Source organism: Platichthys flesus, chromosome 3 (genome assembly GCF_949316205.1).
Source record: "Platichthys flesus chromosome 3, fPlaFle2.1, whole genome shotgun sequence".
Classification (NCBI taxonomy): Eukaryota; Metazoa; Chordata; class Actinopteri; order Pleuronectiformes; family Pleuronectidae; genus Platichthys; species Platichthys flesus.
In genome coordinates this window covers 19,285,973-19,303,500 of record NC_084947.1, presented here as the reverse complement: position 1 = coordinate 19,303,500, position 17,528 = coordinate 19,285,973, and the positions used below count along the sequence as shown (strand labels likewise).

Here is a 17,528-nt window from a genome sequence, read left to right as displayed (position 1 = left end):
GGGTGGGTCACAAGCTACTGATAAACTCATACAAGTTTTGATTTCTCATTGAATAATTCATGGACCTTGATGAAAATGGCACGTTTAGGGGAATGATATTTAAAAGTGTGTACAGTTGGGTGCAGATCCAAATAAAAACCAGGATGGAGAGATCTAAGATGTGGTTTGGTGGGGAGGGGGGCGTCTGGCCACCCCTGTTAAGAAAAAGTGTAGGGGCGCCACTGGCCACATAGACTAAAGATATAGCTCAAGTAGAAAACTACGGACTTTAGATTGTTGATTGTATAAAACATAAAAAGGTCAAGACCCAGATCTCTCTAGTGTTAACTTATAATGAGGCACACACGCCTCAGAGTCCATCCTGAGGATGTGCGCGGGCTGTTCAGTGGATGCGACATGACCTCTTTATGGACAGTCTATGGACATGACACGTGTGAGCGCTCCGGAGCACAAAGAGTCAGTGTGTGAGCGGCGCGACGTCAGTGTCTCTGCGGCGCCGAGCGAGGGTTGGTCGGGACCGGCAGCGGCGGGAGCAACGTCACCGGCTGACGGCGGCATCAGAGCTCCGCACACGGGCTGACCGCGGAGCAGCGAACCGCTCACTCCGGAACTCGGCGGAGGAAGACAAACAGTGGACAGCGACTCGCGCCAGGAGCGACTCCCCTGTACTGCGACTGTCCGCCTCTGGAGCTCAGGTAAAACCCCCGAAGAAGCGTCACACGGCTACTTGTTCATTTGTTATACATTCATCCATTTATTAGTGTTTTAATCTCAACAGAGGAAGCAGCGTGGGTAATATAGTTCCATGACTAGCAAAGCGGTAGCCATGGCACTGTAGCCATATACTGGGTTGCTATGGTGCTGCCAGGCAACATCCCACACTGCTGAACCCAGTTCTCTCCTGTTCACCACCAGTATAAGAAACCACACGCACTTTCCTCTGTGTTTCTTCAGCCTTCATCCTTTAAAAATGTGTTATTATTTGTTTGAGTTTGGTTGGTTTCTCTCGGCCACCTGTTTCCATTAGACTCGACTGGACTTAACACAACAGTTCATTTGCTCAGACATGACATTGTGCTGATACACAGGCGAGCTGCTGACCAGCCGCTGCCCCACACTGTGGCCTGCTGGCTGCACTCAGCAGCTCTGGCAGACAGGAGAAAAGGTCGTGTCTGTTGTTGAGTGTTTTTCCAGTCAAGTGCTCGTGCGTCTGTGGCTCTCGGTGGCATCACGATCCATTTGCCCTGCGCAAGTAGACTGTGTCAAATATGTCAAAATGTCTGACACTTCTTTTATAACCACCCTCTTGTCTGTTAATGTTCACAGAGTCGAAGTAACACCCGGGACCACAAGGCTTGAGCAAACTATGGTGAACCCCAGCGTGCCACCTCTCAAAAGGACATCACAGGCCATGGACGTGAAGAACAGATGTTCCCAGTGAAGGTGCCCAGTGCGTACAGTAGTTTTCCCATTGTGTCCCTCAGACAGCTGCTGTGGTGAGGCATCAGATCATGCCAATGCCAGGGCCTGTGATACAAAGAAATACCATTATCTCCCATCTCCTGTCTGCTGTGACAGAGAGAAAGAGAGAGAGGGGGGGGGGTTCACCATACCATTCTGTCGTGAGGCCAGCAAGGAGGCAGCGCTATGAGTCAGAATGGGAGCAGAAAAGAAAACTGTCACTCTTCAAATCCAGCCATGAGCTCAGTATACAGCGCACACAAGCGCCTTATTTTAAGAGCAAGACAAGATCCCCTTTTTTTCTTTCGCTTTTCAGCTGGCATCTACGACTGTAGCGCTATGTCGAGACCTGGCTCCTTCCTGCTTTCCGTAAATAATTACTGAATCTTTATTTTTTTCTTAGACGGTTATGTCTGTATACATTCCACGGATTAGCGCGGACCCTTTGAGAGAGTGCAAAGTGCAGCGGGGTGCATCCAAGACGAGCCGTGTTCATTGAATTTGAGTTTACACACCTTATCTTAGCTGTCAAGAGGGGGGATTCTTCTCTACAGTAACTTACCCTGAGCAATAGAGATAGTGGTGGGAAAGGAGGGGTGGGAGGGGTGAGAAGAACAAAGAATGACTGAGAGGGAGTGAGCGTGCTTAACCCAGCCACTGAGTGACTCTTGTTTCCAAGGATGAAGGTAGCAACGTATCTGAACGCCACTCTCCGCCCACAGACTGCTGTGAAGGAATGAGGTGGACACATAGGCGCTCAGCTGCACTCGTATAGGCTCAACAGCGTGCCGGCCTCTCTTCACGCAGGGCCCCCTGGGGTTTGACTCATCCGTCTGGAGTGTCAGGGCCGATGACTGAGCAGATCATGAACTACGCAGGACGATAGACTTTTTTTAGCTTGAACGGGATTTCATTTTTTTTCTTTCAAACCAAAACAAAAGTGTGTTTCTCTTACTCCACGGGTGTCACTGCACCTAAACCAACCCCCGTTTGTTGTATGCTTTTGGCAGAGGAGCAGACCGAGGAGGAGGTAGTGACAGGTGCTTCGTGCCAAGGTGGATTTGGAGGTGGGGAGGAGAGCTGAAGATCATGGGTAAATCAAACAGCAAGCTCAAGCCCGAGGTGGTGGAGGAGTTGACAAGGAAAACTTACTGTGAGTACCTTCAGCCCTTTTTTTGGCTTCTCATTAAAGAAAAAATTCTGTAATAAAAGATTCAGTTAGAAGAATTCAGGGACATTGTTGCCATAGGTAAAACAATATACTGGAACTCCTAATACTTATTGAAATTTTACAGTTTTCAAATCATATTTGAAACACATTTATAAAGCCCAGCCTGTTGGGATGTATGGACATGATGCTACATCATTCTCTTATTATCGATACAACAGAGCTACAATCGGCTGCAGCTCGGAGTTCATGTTGGATTTAAATTTACATTTAAATGGTGTTTTGCAAATTGCAATTGGTTAAGGTCTGGCAAAAGTTGTAATCAGCAACTTTAAATCGTGCTTAAGGGATTTATGAATATGGAGATGGCTGTTTGTATCGGCTGTATCAAGTCGGGGTGGGGGGGGTTCCGAGATGAGCATGTAGTTTAATATGTAGTCCATCGACGCTCTATGTATGTCAATATTTGATAAATGCATACATAAACAGATAGATGGATAAAATATAACTTGACTACATAAATTCATTTATTGTCTTACCTACCATTACTATAAGTGGAATTTCTGCATAGACACATACCTAAACACCTGAAGCCTGACCACAACATTACAAGTCCATGGATTCTAGTTGTCTCTCAGGACATGGCAGATTGGCGGCATTAGCTTCTCTCCCCATGCTGCAGCTTATTTATTTATGATCTCCTGCTGGATAAATCATGTTTATAATCTTTCCACCACAGCCTCCATCAAATTTGAGCAGAGATCCCGTTTAGAATCACCACAACCATGGCTGCTTGGAAGACACCATATTAATCACTTGCTTATTTCTGGAGCCCAGCGTGAATTATTATTGTTATTATTATTGGGAGAACAGTGTGCAGGTGTGGGTGGGAGTAGTCATCCACTGGCTGCTTAATGACAGTGTTTTCCGTGTGGCGAGTCTATCCACAGCAGAACCTTGGAAGGCTGTTGTGGCAGGAAATTACTGTGGCGGAAGATTGGGCTTCGTGCTGGGCTGGGCTGCTCGCTACTGTCCTTTACTCACTCCCTCTCTTTCTCTATTTCTCTCTGTCTTTCTCCCTCTCTCTTTCTCTCTTACCCTTTCACCCTATCTCCCTCTGCTCTATTCCCTAATTGCCCTCTTTGAGCAGGGAATGGAATAGTATAATTAGGATCTTATCTGGTTAGCATTGCTGAGAGGGGCACAGAGCCTTCTCTCCCAGCGTGATCGTTCTCCCTCGGTCTGTTGTTTGCTTGACTTGAGACTCTATCATTTCTGCCTTCATCCTGTTGCCTCTTCCTCCTGCTCTCCCACGAGGAGCTTTGTCTGCCATTTTAGTCAACACTTTCCTTTGGTTCGTGACAGATTGGGGACTGGGTAACTTTCTCTGCGCCTATGTGCCTTTATTTGTTTGAATGGTAGAAGGAGGGGGGTGGTTTCTCCCCCTGTAAATAATGCACTGTGTGTTGACAAGCCACCAGCAGTGCCAGGAGCAGAATAAGGTCTGTTCAGTTTGTAAATGCGGGGATATTCAAAATTACTAAGACCATATCTTTTTAATTAGACACTGTCATGGCCAAATCCGTGCAAAGGCTTCAGCTGCCCAGTGTTTTTCCTCTTCTGAGTGAAAACTGTAGTGAGCGCTTTTCAACACTGTCTAAGTATCCACCCTGCCATCACAGGGAGAGAGCAGCAGCCCTATTCAAATGTCTGCAGGCTGTAGGCTAAACCCATGTAATAACACAATGATTTTGTGAGTTGTCAAAACCATGAAGAGGCTCCCAGTGACAGAATACAAGCTGGATGTGTTCGAGGAGACCCTGCAGGGCAGAGAGGGCCTTGCAGTTGGCTGATTGCATTTATTGCCCATTGCCTCTGACTGAGTTGTGTAATACATTTTTCCATTTAATCATAGCCATGGTGAATTGCCTGCATTTTTGACTACAATGACTTTTGAGGCCATTTCGGTGGCTTGGTCGAAAGTTGTGAGTTTGACCCTGACATCTATTGACCTGGAATGGATCACATGATGGGTTTCTTGGTGAAACATTCAGCAGAACAAATTGAGGCAAAAATGTTAGCACACCTGGCCTCCTTATCAATTGCCTGCATATAATTCTGCTTCATTACTCTGACAACTGTGTAATTCTCATCGTAAAGTGTTCACCAAAATCCCCTTTACCCCTTTGCCAAGTCTCTCAGAGTGTGATAGTGTTGGATAATTGTAATTAGATTCAAACATCACATTTATGGCAAGTGAATGTTTAAGCCTGAGGCTAAACTTATGCAAGTGAATTTGTCTTTGAAAACGCATTAACTGTGCTACGGGTTTGTCTGGTGTCCACTATGGAGCTATTGAGCTGCTAAAACAAAGGAGATTAGCAACACTGCTAGCCAAGTTTTAGTTTGAAATTCCAGGTCTGCGTTTGAGTCTGGATGGGCAGAAACGTAGATGTTTGGAAACCATGACCTAGACACTCACAAGCGCATGCTGATTGGGTCTTCTCAGTCACAACCTAGCCTTCGGTGATCAGTCAGGCTCCTATCGCAGGACCTTCTTCTGGAAAGAAACAACCAGCTTGATCCTCACATAGCGGTGTAGCTTGCAACATGGGTAATTCATTAAAACCGTTGCTCACCCTGTTTTCTTTGTTAATAGCTGTTGTGCAGTTAAACTGTACATGAGTAGTTTTCAGGCATGTTAGTATGGACAGGGATTAGACCTAATATGGAGCCATAACACTCCTATGGACAGTCCTTGTTTTCAAAAATTGTTTTTTTTCGCACAAACAAATAGTAGCATAGAGCCTGAAACACATTGTTTACTTTCTTTCCCTTGTTTTATATTTTCCAGTAACCATGGCAATGAGCTGCTCAAGGTTAAACATTGGAGAAGGGGAAATCATCAATTAACTAACTAGCTATTTGCTGTATTTATAGGACTCTCTTTTTGCCTCAGGCTCAACACAAGTTGAAGTAGATTGGCATCTGTCTTTAGACGAAGAGCAGCATGAATTCTAAAAGTCTCTCTCACAGGACTGCTGGATTAAACTAATGCTATTGATTTCCAGCCCTTGTTTTCATTAGTAACCTCATGGGCCAGGAGGCTGAAAATTGCGTGGGTTATTTGAGAGAAAATAAAGAGACAAGGGGAAGCCATGAAGGACTGGTTGATTAAATACTGGCAGACAAACGTGCTGGTGTGGGCACGATAACACATCCCACCTCCGAAACTGTTCTCGTTCTTAGATCTGCCGCTGACCTTCATTCCTTTAGCCTTGTTTGTCATTTTGCGGCTCCCTGGGGTTTACTCCTACTCAACAGCGCTGACCAGAAGAAATGATTATTCATCTCATAATGGGCTTGAACTGTTGAATTCCACACTCTTGGCTAAATGTGGCTTTTTTGCGATAATTGCGTGTTGACACTGTTGAATATTTTCGATCAAGTCAAAAGATATGTGTAAGAAATGACTGGGCCAATATGATGAATGATGCTACTACTTGGCTCCTGTGTTGTTTCTAACAGCAAGCTTCTTTTTTCAAGGACAACCATTTTTAACTAATGCGACTCTCTATTTATTTTACAGTTACGGAGAAAGAGGTGCAGCAATGGTAAGTGTGTTCTCTTATTGTTAATGTGAATGATGCAAGGGCCCTATTGTTTCTTTTAATTTGTTTCTTTTGATTTATTTTTTGAGAGCTTAAACGTACAATACATTTACAGACAGGCGGAAAATGTTATATCTTATGGCGCACACAAATGGGCATGTTGAAATAGCTTGACTGCCGCCTCGAGCAGTTTTAATAATCAAAGCAAGCTGTTTTAACTTTGGCCCATAAACTGTATATAAAGATGGACAATGTGGTAGCTCTCCATAAGTGAGGCCAACGTTTCTTGATTGCCATCTGGTGGTTGCCTATAGTATAGGTAATGAATCTTGCCTCCTCCATGTTAGTGGATGTGCTATGGGCTAAAAAATACATGTTAAATACATTTTGAAGAGGTTTTCTACTGTTTGAGGCAGTTCTTATCACACTCATTTATGTTCAAGTGCTCATTTTCTGGTAGATTTTGTTTTAACTAGTTATTCAATGCTATAGAAACAGAGTGAAACGTCACGATTGACTGCTTAGACTGCTGATTGGTTGAGCACATGTATCGGTGAAACCTTGCTACTTCAGCGCAATCCCCTGCAGCGCAGGCTCTGGTTGCAAATGTGCAAGATGACAGTCTTCATAGCTGTGATATATACAGGTAGTCCACCATTTTAAATGCAATGTGAAAATGTTAGATTTTTTTTGGGCCTTTCAAAGTCTCGCACAAACTATTTGCATAAGTCATACTAATACTCTTTGTCCAGGTTTGAATCTATAGTGTCTTTACAGTTGGCTTGATAGTTAATGTGCAGCCATCTCCCTCACACTACCCTGAATACAGAAGTGTTCTGAAAATAAAATGACTTTGAAACCCTTTGGACGCTTATAACACAGAAACAAACATTTCCATTATGCATTCCTCAACAACCCTATTAGTCTATTTGCAAAAAGGGACGTCTGAAAACAGTAGCATGTTGGTGGCAGAAGGTCGTTTCAATTTCAGGCTCTTAATGACTACATGGCCTCCCAGGCTCCACGAGGATGGCGATTAGTAAACCTTCCTGTCAGATTCTGTACGTATTAGTCAGCGTGACCTGCACCAGCATAATCTTGTAGAGCTGTAGCCTTTGTCTGCTCCCGGCCTGCACCCGCAGCATTGTAACATGTTCTTACATATATCAAAATGAATGAAACACATGAAGGAGACTCCTTGGGCTAGGATAAGTCACAATGCTGTGGTAAGAATTATCATTACTGTTAAGGTGTGTTTTTCTGAGGGCACAATTTGATAGCTGCTGGCACACGGATAAGAGAGAATTCATCTTCATTACAGAGATGACTCAAGCAGGAGGGTAGTCATTGCTTTTGCTCGCTGCATGCTGCTGCTGGGCTTTTGTTTGTTTGAAAATGAAAAAAATAAAGGAATAGTGTATATCAGAAGAGGGAGCATTGTAATAAAGTGATCACTCTTCCGTGTTCACACTTGAGTTCTCCTTCTTCGGTTTTGCATTTCACGCCCTAATTCTGCATGCATGAAAAGAGCTCCTGCCTCCAGAGCAAGTCGATGTTTTAAGGGGGAAAGGAGCGATGGCACATACACAGCCACACAGCAGCATCAGCAACATTAGATATCACTGGGCATTGGCAGGTCCAGAGCCTCAGAGCTGGCCTGTCTCTAGGGCTGCTTGAGTGCAGTGGGGCGGAATACCCCCCATCGCTCGTCCCTCGTAACCTTCCCCCACACCACCCCCTCCCGGCTGTGCAGCCAGATAGCTCACCATCACTCTCACTGTCGTTCACAGGAAAGTTTGCATGAGTCCTCACTTGAAGATCAGCAGCAATCAACACGGCTGAGTGTGAGGGATGAGAGGGAATTTTACCAGGGGAAATGCCAGATGGCGTGTAATTAGAGCACAGGCACAGACACAGAAGAATTAGCAGGGTTAGATAAATGCCAGTGTTGTGCATTAAATCCGTTAGCCCTTTTAAATTCTCCTCTAAGGGTACATCATTAGCATGCTTGAGGCTCACCTGAAATCAATAGCAAAATGCCATGGCGCAGTGATGTTCCTGCCAGCCAGGCAGGAGCAGGAGAAGCATCCTGCACAACTCTTTAGCGAGCCACCACGCCAGATGCCAAGAATCAGGAGCCGGTGCCAGTGATAAATAAGGTATCTTCATGCCGACTCCCCAGTAGTGCCTAATGCACAATGTCACGTCTTCTATGTCCCCGCAAGTACAGTGGGTGGTTGCATTATTACACCGCTTCAAGTACAGTCTGACAGTGTTTGTGTCATGGCACCAACTGTCACCAACTGAGACTTCTTGCACATGATGTGTTGATGTGCTGATCATGACAGCTGAACAGCTCACACTACACAAACATGTATACACTGATTCTTTATCTACTGTACCAGTGTACGAGTGTTGTGTTTTCTATAACCACACTGGTAGCCAGAAAAGGTATTCTTATTATGGGCCGTCCATGCCTCATAAGGTGACTATAGAAGAGGGAACATTTCAGCAACAGTAAGATTTTCACAAAAACATGTAACATAATATAATAATGTCCTTATATATTTTTTATAAGAATCTCTTAAATCAGGTTTATGCTGGATTATGTTATTTTGGGACGTTTAAGAGCTAAAAGTTTATTTTAAAAAAACACATCACGATGAGCGGATATAACACTCAATTTAAAAATTAACAGTAGATGAAATGACAATTGATAAGAATCACATCCATACATCCTGCTAGTGGGGTTCACCCTGGAAAGGTCACCATCATATTGCAGGGCCAACCTAGAGGGCCAAATAACCATTCATACTCACATTTATGTCAGAGTCAGAGGCTGGGGACTTTCTGTCTACAGCCCCTTTGTAAAAACTCTGCCCATGTTAGAATGAACCCAGACATTTACCGGAGGATTCAATGCGAGTGATTGGGCGCAATGATGACGATTCTAACATGCTACGGACGCAAAACTTCAAAAGAGAATTTTCTGTTGTTGCGAAACTGTCTGACCCAAACAATCTCGTGCTGTGTCTTTCATATGTGAAAGGCAAACTCCTAAAAATGACTCGACCCAAATGTTCTGACAGTTCCTGTCTGAAAAAGGCTCAAATAACCTAACCCTCATCTGCATGTCTTTGGACTGTGCAGGAGTACAAAGAGAAAACCCATGCAGACACAGGAGAACATGAAAACACCACAGAGAAAGGAGCCGGAACCTCCCTGCTGTGAGGCGACAGTGCTAACCACTGTCCCACTGTGCCAAGAACATCACACATACAAAAATAATCCCATTTTACTAGTAAATATAGTAATAATAAACGGTGGATGGAGTACCAATGGTCTTCACTGCCAAAACCAATCAAACAGTGGTTATTTGGGGGTATATACACTGTATATATAATATACAATATAATAGAAGCTATAGAGAATAGTACAGTATCATTCAGCCTTTTATATTAGTTTCCAGATATTCCACAGTCACACATAAAACTGATTGAAGAACTCAGGTGAAATGGGTCTGTTTTGGATTAGGATATGCATTGTGTTCTGCACTTTGAATACCAATTAGGTTGTATTCTGCATTATATGGAGCCAGGCTTTCATTTTCCTGCACATCTCCAGATAATTTAAATGTGAGAATTACATGCTTCTGCTCTCTGTTTTGCTTCCCTACTTGCTGAACCTTTTCCCAGCTGCTCCTCAAAGCTCCTCTCTCCGTCTCTTTGACTAGACGAAGCTGGCTTCATTATCTCCCAGGCAGATTAAAAATAAAGCCTGTGAGAGGAGTGAGGAGCCAGAACGTCAGTGCAAAAGATCTTTGCCGACCTTCATCCTTCATCAGAACACACTCTCACTCTCTGGCCTTAATTACAGTCTTGCTTCATTTGGAGCAGCCTTAAATGAATCAGAGACGAACAGGCAGTGCTCCTCTGTGAGCGCTTGCGTCATTTTTGCTATTGATCGAGAGCAAAAGCTTTTTGCAATGCTTATTATAACCACCGTTATTATTTCCTCCTTCTCCTACTCCTTATCTAGCGTTTATTTTCGTAAAGGCTAACACTCTCCCTTGTTCCCTGGTGTGTGACAGTGTAGTTGGTCTCTGAGGCTGCTGTGTTCCTTTACATGTGCTTGCAAGGAAACTACCTACCTTTGAGTGACTGCGCTTGAAATTGCTTATGAAATGGTTCTATATTTAGGCTAATAGAGATGTTAAGTCGCCTTCCTGATATGTCATTTCCAGGGGCAAGAGGATGCTCTCAGACTTATCTATCAGCCACGCATAATATCAAAAGAGGACTAGAGAGTAATTTGATTAGAGCCAACCACTCTGGGCTTGCTATTGGATTAAGGCGATTGTCTTATCTGTGAACAAGACAAATAGCTTTGCACTTTACCTTTTTGATCTTTCAGAGTGAGTCAGTGATGCCGGCTGTGTAACTGGGAATGTGGCCTCAGGCTATCATCATTATTGACACTTTAATATGTGTTAACTCGTTCAAATAATCTCTATCTGTGCTTTATGTTTCAGGTACAAAGGCTTCATCAAAGATTGCCCTAGTGGGCAGCTCGACGCTCTGGGCTTTCAGAAGATATACAAGCAGTTCTTCCCTTTCGGAGACCCCACAAAGTTTGCCTCCTTTGTCTTCAATGTCTTTGATGAAAATAAGGTTTGGATTCAGATTGACATGTTCTGTTACCTCGTTTTGCTTCAGAATGACAGATAAATAGTTTCCGACTGCATGTTTTTGTGAGGGAGTTTATATTAAAAGCATCACGTGCTAGAGGGTACAGCGAGGGGTCTCTATTCAGTCATTTTGTGAGCAGAGCAGTTGCTTCTCTCCGGCCAGCCAGGGGGTTGCACCAAATAAAAAGGGCAGCATGGTGTGCAAATCATTTTCATTTTGCTGCTCCTACTCTACCAGAGGCCTTTTCATTTGAACTGGAGGCGCCAGAGGCAACAGATACAGAGAGCTACACATACATTCAAAGCTCTTTTAAGGAGAAATACGATAGAAGCATTTATAGTAAAAAAAAATATTTGAACACTTAGTTTTGTCTCATTCATATTTTTTGGAAGCCGAGTGTAAATTGACAAAACACCATATCTAGATATCTTGTGGGATTTGGCAATAATAAGTACATGAGCACGGCAAAGTCTTTTATTAGACTGGCTCCCTCTTGCTACTAGAATATTAATTGTTGCTTGCTGCGACAAAGTTTGGCGACACGGGTCTAACAGTTTAGGCCCAGATGGTTTACAGATGGTGTAACAAGTTAGTTGTCGAGCTTTCTTTATCGGCAAGCAATTACTGAAACTGTTTTCACTGTCGTTTAAGTAAGAGATTAAATCTTGAGACGTCTATTGTGAAGCTGGTGATGTCTCCTGTTTGAGTCTTTTTCATTGATTTTTTATTTTAGTCGTGCATTTGCTGGCAGCTTCGCTTGTTTTAAGTTGTGGTGCAGTGACCATGCATGGACACTGGCACTCTGCGTGCTATAGAAATAAAGCTATATTGTTTTTTTTTATTACTACTCGTAACATTGTAGTCTATCCTACTAGATTATGTGACATAGTGAATACATGAGGGACATACTTGATAACAACAATTAAGGTAATAGTGTAGAAAACACCATTAGCTGAGTGCTATTTTTTTCATGAGGTGTATGTGTTTGTTTTCTGAATAAAACTGTTGTACTAGTTACTAGTGTTATCCTCTAAGGATTTGGGACGAGGTGATGAAGTAAACTGTAATAAGCTACATCTGTCTGAAGTAATCCACTTTATTGCAGCTGTACAAGATTATTCGCTTTGTGTTGGGGATGACAAACTGAGGATGAACAGCTCCTGGGATCTTGGTGAGCCCCGGGAGGTTTATTGACTTCAGTTAAGAGGCTTTGTGTCGGGAAGATCAGAAAAAAACCCTGTGTCTGATGTTTATCTCTGACCTTCATTAGCGCTCTGCATCCCACAGTTAAGAGAGTGCATTGATCTTAGCAGTTTTTATGACTTATGCAATCAGCAATGCATGACTTGAGCAGTGTCTGGCTGCTCAGATGTCTGATGGAGATAAAGTTTGCGGGCCCTCGGGCTATGAAAAGTGCTCGTGTTTTCCTACTGACTGACATGGGCGGACACAGAGGTTACAGGTAGGCAGCTGTTGTATCAGAATGAGATGCGACATAATCCTCTCATAGCATCTGAGAATATGATTTGACCAAAGACCTGCAGGCTCCAGTACCAGCCAATTATGCAGTGCTTGTTGTCCACAACCTGTTGTTTTCACCTAGAATATGAATTGCATTTCTTTTTATGCAGTGTGCAGCAGTTTGGTTTTAGGGAGTCTCATGCATTGGCTGGAGGCTGGAGGTCATAACGTGACTATTTGGTCTGAATCATCGCCGTTTGGGCCACTCTGAGTTTTTCGCTTTATATTCGTCCGTGTTTGCAAACGTTTCTCTCCACTACACAAACTGTGGCCTTATCAACGAGCGCTGAAGGCCTCAGTTCTGGGAGGTTAATTGGATTTTTTTAGCCTTTGTGCTACAATCCAGTACATGGGACTCTAACAAGGCTTAAAAGAACCAAGTGTCACAGAGGAATATAGTTTCTAACTCGTCAGACAGATTTATCTGCCCAAAAGGAGTGAAACATCTTTATCCTCGATATGCAGTGGTTGTATGTTTGTGAGCTGTACCTGTTAAGACTATAAGCCGGAAGCATCCATCTTCCTAATGACCTGAGGTGACATATTTCTGCCTCGAGAGAAAGAGCCAGGTGCAGGGCGGAAAATAGCAGCTGACTTGGAGCAAACGTCTGGCCCAGTTTTCAGCAGAATGCAGGAAGGACATGATGAAAAGAAGAGTTCATGAAAGCACAGATACTGAAAGTGTGAAGTAGAATACTCATCTTTTCTCTGGCCCATGTCCACTGTTTCTTCCTCTCCCTCTTTGGTCACTCTGTAGGATGGACGCATCGAGTTCTCTGAGTTCATCCAGGCTTTGTCCGTGACATCTCGGGGAACTCTGGATGAGAAGTTGAGATGTAAGATCGTGCACCCACCTCCCTTACTTCTTGACATTTAAATTGAAAAATGTGGGATTGATTGTCTTGCGTTGCATATGGTAGAGGACTGTTGGGTTCTGAGAGAATAGCATATAAAAGATTATTAGAAGATAAAGCCGGCTTCTGAATAAAACACTCCAGAAAAACTTTTTTACACGTTTTTTATAACTTTAAATTTAGCAGTAACCTTAACTTTTTAATCTACAACAAAGTGTGTTGATTATTTTGATCCAGATTCACCACTGTAGGCCTACTCACCATGAAAGGCTGCAGTCTGCCTCCACTCTGCTGTCACCGTTTTCAAAGGCATGAAAGACTGTGTGCTTTGTAATCCATGAAAATATATATTTTATTCTAATCTTTTGTTTTACATTTTGAGGTGACAGCACCTTTCAGATCTCAACATGAGCTCACCTACCTGAAACAGTTGTCAATCTTTCCCTGCTGCAGTCAAAATAACCAGTTATTTAAACATCTTTCTCCACACAGGGGCTTTTAAATTATACGATCTCGATAACGACGGCTACATTACCCGTGATGAGATGTTGAACATCGTAGATGCCATATATAAGATGGTGGTAAGTGTCACGAAAGATTTAAACCTTTTGTATGTTGTTTAAAGTGAAATGATTTTTATGTGTAATATATGGCTGTTATCTTAGGGGAACACCGTGGAACTGCCAGAGGATGAAAACACACCAGAGAAACGAGTGGACCGTATCTTTGCGATGATGGACAAGGTGAGAAGTAATATATTGAAAGACTGTAGACGGATACAGCTGCTGGACGGAAGGTGCTGAAATCTGATTGGTCCCTGATGTGCCCCTGTCCTGTCAGAAGTCTTACAAAAATATCACTTACTTACAAAACTAACAAGGAATATGACAGTTTGCTAAGAATTCTTTCTTTCATGTGTAAGCACAGAAGTGTATGTACAGTACAGAGCTCACATCTAGTAAGGAATGACTTCATTGTGCACCTTACTGGTCAGGAGATGTGCATGGATGAACATAATATAATTGGCCACTCTGTATATTGTGGCCCCTTTATGACCGCTTACTTAGAACAGTCCCATAACGGCCATTGGAGTTGCACTAGCTATTGTATCATTTTACGTTACTTTCTGCAGTTTAACATCAAACCTGACCTGACATTTATACAAGTGCAGTTAGGATTATAAGTTTACCGTCAAGGCGACCGAGTCTTCCTTCCTCCCCTCCCTCAGGGCTCTGACATGTACACTGTTAAGTTTAGAGCTGTTAGCCGCAGCCATCACAGCGTCACTAACACCGCCCGCAGTCTATAAACATCACATATACAGCCGTGGCCTCGACTGATAGCCCTCTGTGCTATGCCCACCCCCTCAGCCCCCAACACTCTCTCATCTGTAGGGAAAGATGAGACGCAGCCTGCACTGGGTGTTTGTCAGCCCACCACTGCCAAGATCAGTCCATTGGTGTAGGTGGGCAGCACAGCAGCACTTAGTGATTTATATTGGCAGAGAGTGGCCACCATCCAAGTGCAATGAACCAGAGATCAGTCCAACAGCAAAGAACGAAGAGTAGCATGGCTTTAGCTTGAGAGACTCTTTTGCCCCCTTCTGGTCGCTCTGTGCTAAAGCATCAACATCCTTCCTTCAGTTACATTGGGTCTCATGTTCTCGCCTCAGAATGCCGATGGGAAGCTGACGCTGCAGGAGTTTCAGGAGGGCTCGAAGGCCGACCCCTCTATTGTCCAGGCGTTGTCACTCTATGACGGACTTGTGTAGGGATGTAAGGTGAGTGGGGTATTAATGAGCTACTACCTGCAAACCTCTCTGCATGGGGGATTTCCAAATCCCAGGTCACACTTCAGCTGCGAGAGATACAACTGTGTAATTCCTTTTTCATTGGAGCGGAAAATAGAAGACAGGAAATGTAGTCCGTGGGCCGAGAGCAAAATGAAGAAGCTGCTCCCGGTTTATTCTTATGAATTATTCAAATGGCCCACTTGATTGCTGGCAATCAAATAGTCTTGCAGCGCTGAGTGAAGAGCGAGACAGTCTCTCCACTCGCTGCCTATTGTGATGCGTCAGCCGCTGCCAGGTGTTGCTGACATCCTGCTCAGCTCTTTGTCAACAGGGAAGGAGCTTGTGAAGACATATTTTAGTATCACAGTAGCTCTGCTCACTGGTTATCTTGCCTGTTCATTACTCACCCAGGTGTTATGACGCCGCTTCATGTCTTCTATTCAAATGGAAATGTCTCTTCTGACCTCTCAGATGGATACAACTCTGCATCCTCCTGCGCGTTACCACACACGCCAGTCCAGCACCATCACACCTGTAACAGGAGGACGCCACATCAAACTCCTTCACCCAGACGTGGACTGCAACCTTTTGTCGCACGGCCATATGGCATTTGTGTCAAGTAGCTGTTCGTCTCCATTTCCTCCGAGTGTGAGGAAGCAATATCCTCCGATGTGACGGACGATTAAAAAAAAAAACAGCAAAACCCTCATTTATCTGTGTTTCTACAGCTATGTGTGGCACTGCGCGCACACTTGTGTCTGCGAGCCACAGTGATGTGGTTTCCCCCACGGACAGTCCAAGGACCTGACTTTGCTCGGAGATGTCAGTTTGTGTCAAGGGGATGCAGGAGAAGTGCTCAGAGGAACTGTGCTGCTGCTACACGCGGCGAGACTCCAAACCCGTGGAAATCTTGAAAAGTGTATTCCACTAGCTTACAGTTACAAAGCAGTATAGTGTATATAATATAATGTAACTATAACTGTAATTTATTTTCTGCTTTGCTGCATTTATGGGAATTTATTCCTCATAAATATGGAATGAAGTTTTATTTTTATCAAAATGTGTTGAAATGTATTGCACTGTATTTTTTATTACTATTGTGGGATCGTTTCTTCTTTGCTTTCTCACATTCGGAAGTTTTCTTTTCCTGAGCGAACAGTGTTTTTATTTGTGAAAGAGTGTTGGGAGAGGTGGGAGCTTTTATATGGATGATTTTACTACGTTTGCCAGTCTGTGCATCCCATTGTGCTTTCACCTCCCTGTTGGCACCAGCGTCTAGTGTTGCACGGCCACCACATCTTGAACGACTCGACCTAGCAACACAAGTGAATTCTCACAGCTTACATCTGAATTGAGGCTCATTATTTCTTTTGTGCGCGTCGCGGCCCGCCCTCGGCACACACAGAGCCCCGGTCATTGAGAGGCACAAACACACATCCACTCATGCTGTAAAGCTTTTTTGCGAGCTCTGTGGTTGCAGTCGTCCACTTCGTATTGGTCCTGTGTGAGGCCGGAGCATGTGATGATGATGATGATGATGATGATGCCTTTTCTTTTTTCCACTCTTGGATGATTTTCGAGCATTACGATGTTTAATCAGCTTCACTGATTTTACGCCATATGCAAATGATGTTTTACGAAATGATAAATGTCATTTATCTGTTGATTAGCAGTATAAGAGCACAGAATAAAATGCATTTAAGTGACTGACTTTTTTATATGGCTGTATTTCTAGTCAAGGAAAATGTATTTCATTTCAAATGTACCCATTCTTTAGATAATTTAAGAAACTGTTTTGTGGAATGACCGTCCCTTATCCACAACTGCCCACGTCCTATTGCATGGAAATTCCAAATCCAATATCGCACTGAGCCACTACAAGAAAACTGAAGAATTTCACGTGAAGCTTTAGTGACTGTTATGCTTTAAAAGTGAATGGTAAATGCCTGCTTGCTCCGCGGTCTAAGCCTGCACTGTGCCCTTGTATAATGAACAAGGAAGTGTATAAAACTGTGATGTCTTGCTGTTGATGGGGGGGGGGGGGATTAATGAGGCTCAGTGTTTGGAGGTTAGTGGCTCAGTGCATGTGCTCACATGGGCCTGCTCAGACCTGCTCTCCGTGTACTCCTCATCAGTGACAGATGGAAGTAGGAGGGCGGAAGGGCCCTGAGCTTTGACCGGAGACGGCTCAGTCCTTTGGGGTACATCTTCTGATTAGCTTTGTAATGTATATGAGTTTCAAATGTAGCATCTGCAACCAAGTACAGCACAAAAGGCAGAGGATCAAAGTGTAAACCCACACACTGTACTTTGGAAGAAGACACTGAATTATTTAGATTCATAAGATCTGGGGCTGGCTGACTCTGTGAGATCGTATCTCCTTGGACAAGATGTGTCATGGAGAAACTTCAAGTGCGTGAAAATAACGTTTAA

General features: G+C 43.7%; 1 protein-coding gene across 2 annotated transcripts; it reads left to right on the top strand.

Moving 5' to 3' along the window:
• The first annotated feature begins 452 nt into the window (after positions 1-452).
• On the top strand, positions 453-16,796 carry ncs1b (neuronal calcium sensor 1b). Of its 2 annotated transcripts, none has more exons than XM_062385033.1 (10): positions 453-695; positions 1,327-1,450; positions 2,472-2,614; positions 6,219-6,243; positions 10,772-10,910; positions 13,207-13,285; positions 13,796-13,884; positions 13,969-14,046; positions 14,976-15,083; positions 15,567-16,796. In XM_062385033.1, exons 3-9 carry the CDS (start codon positions 2,551-2,553, stop codon positions 15,072-15,074), a joined length of 573 nt encoding a protein of 190 aa, XP_062241017.1. In that variant the 5' UTR covers positions 453-695; positions 1,327-1,450; positions 2,472-2,550; the 3' UTR covers positions 15,075-15,083; positions 15,567-16,796. The 2 variants fall into 2 exon arrangements, with proteins under 2 accessions (XP_062241017.1, XP_062241016.1); XM_062385032.1 differs by having other exon boundaries at positions 454-695; positions 1,327-1,443.
• Positions 16,797-17,528: the final 732 nt, after the last annotated feature.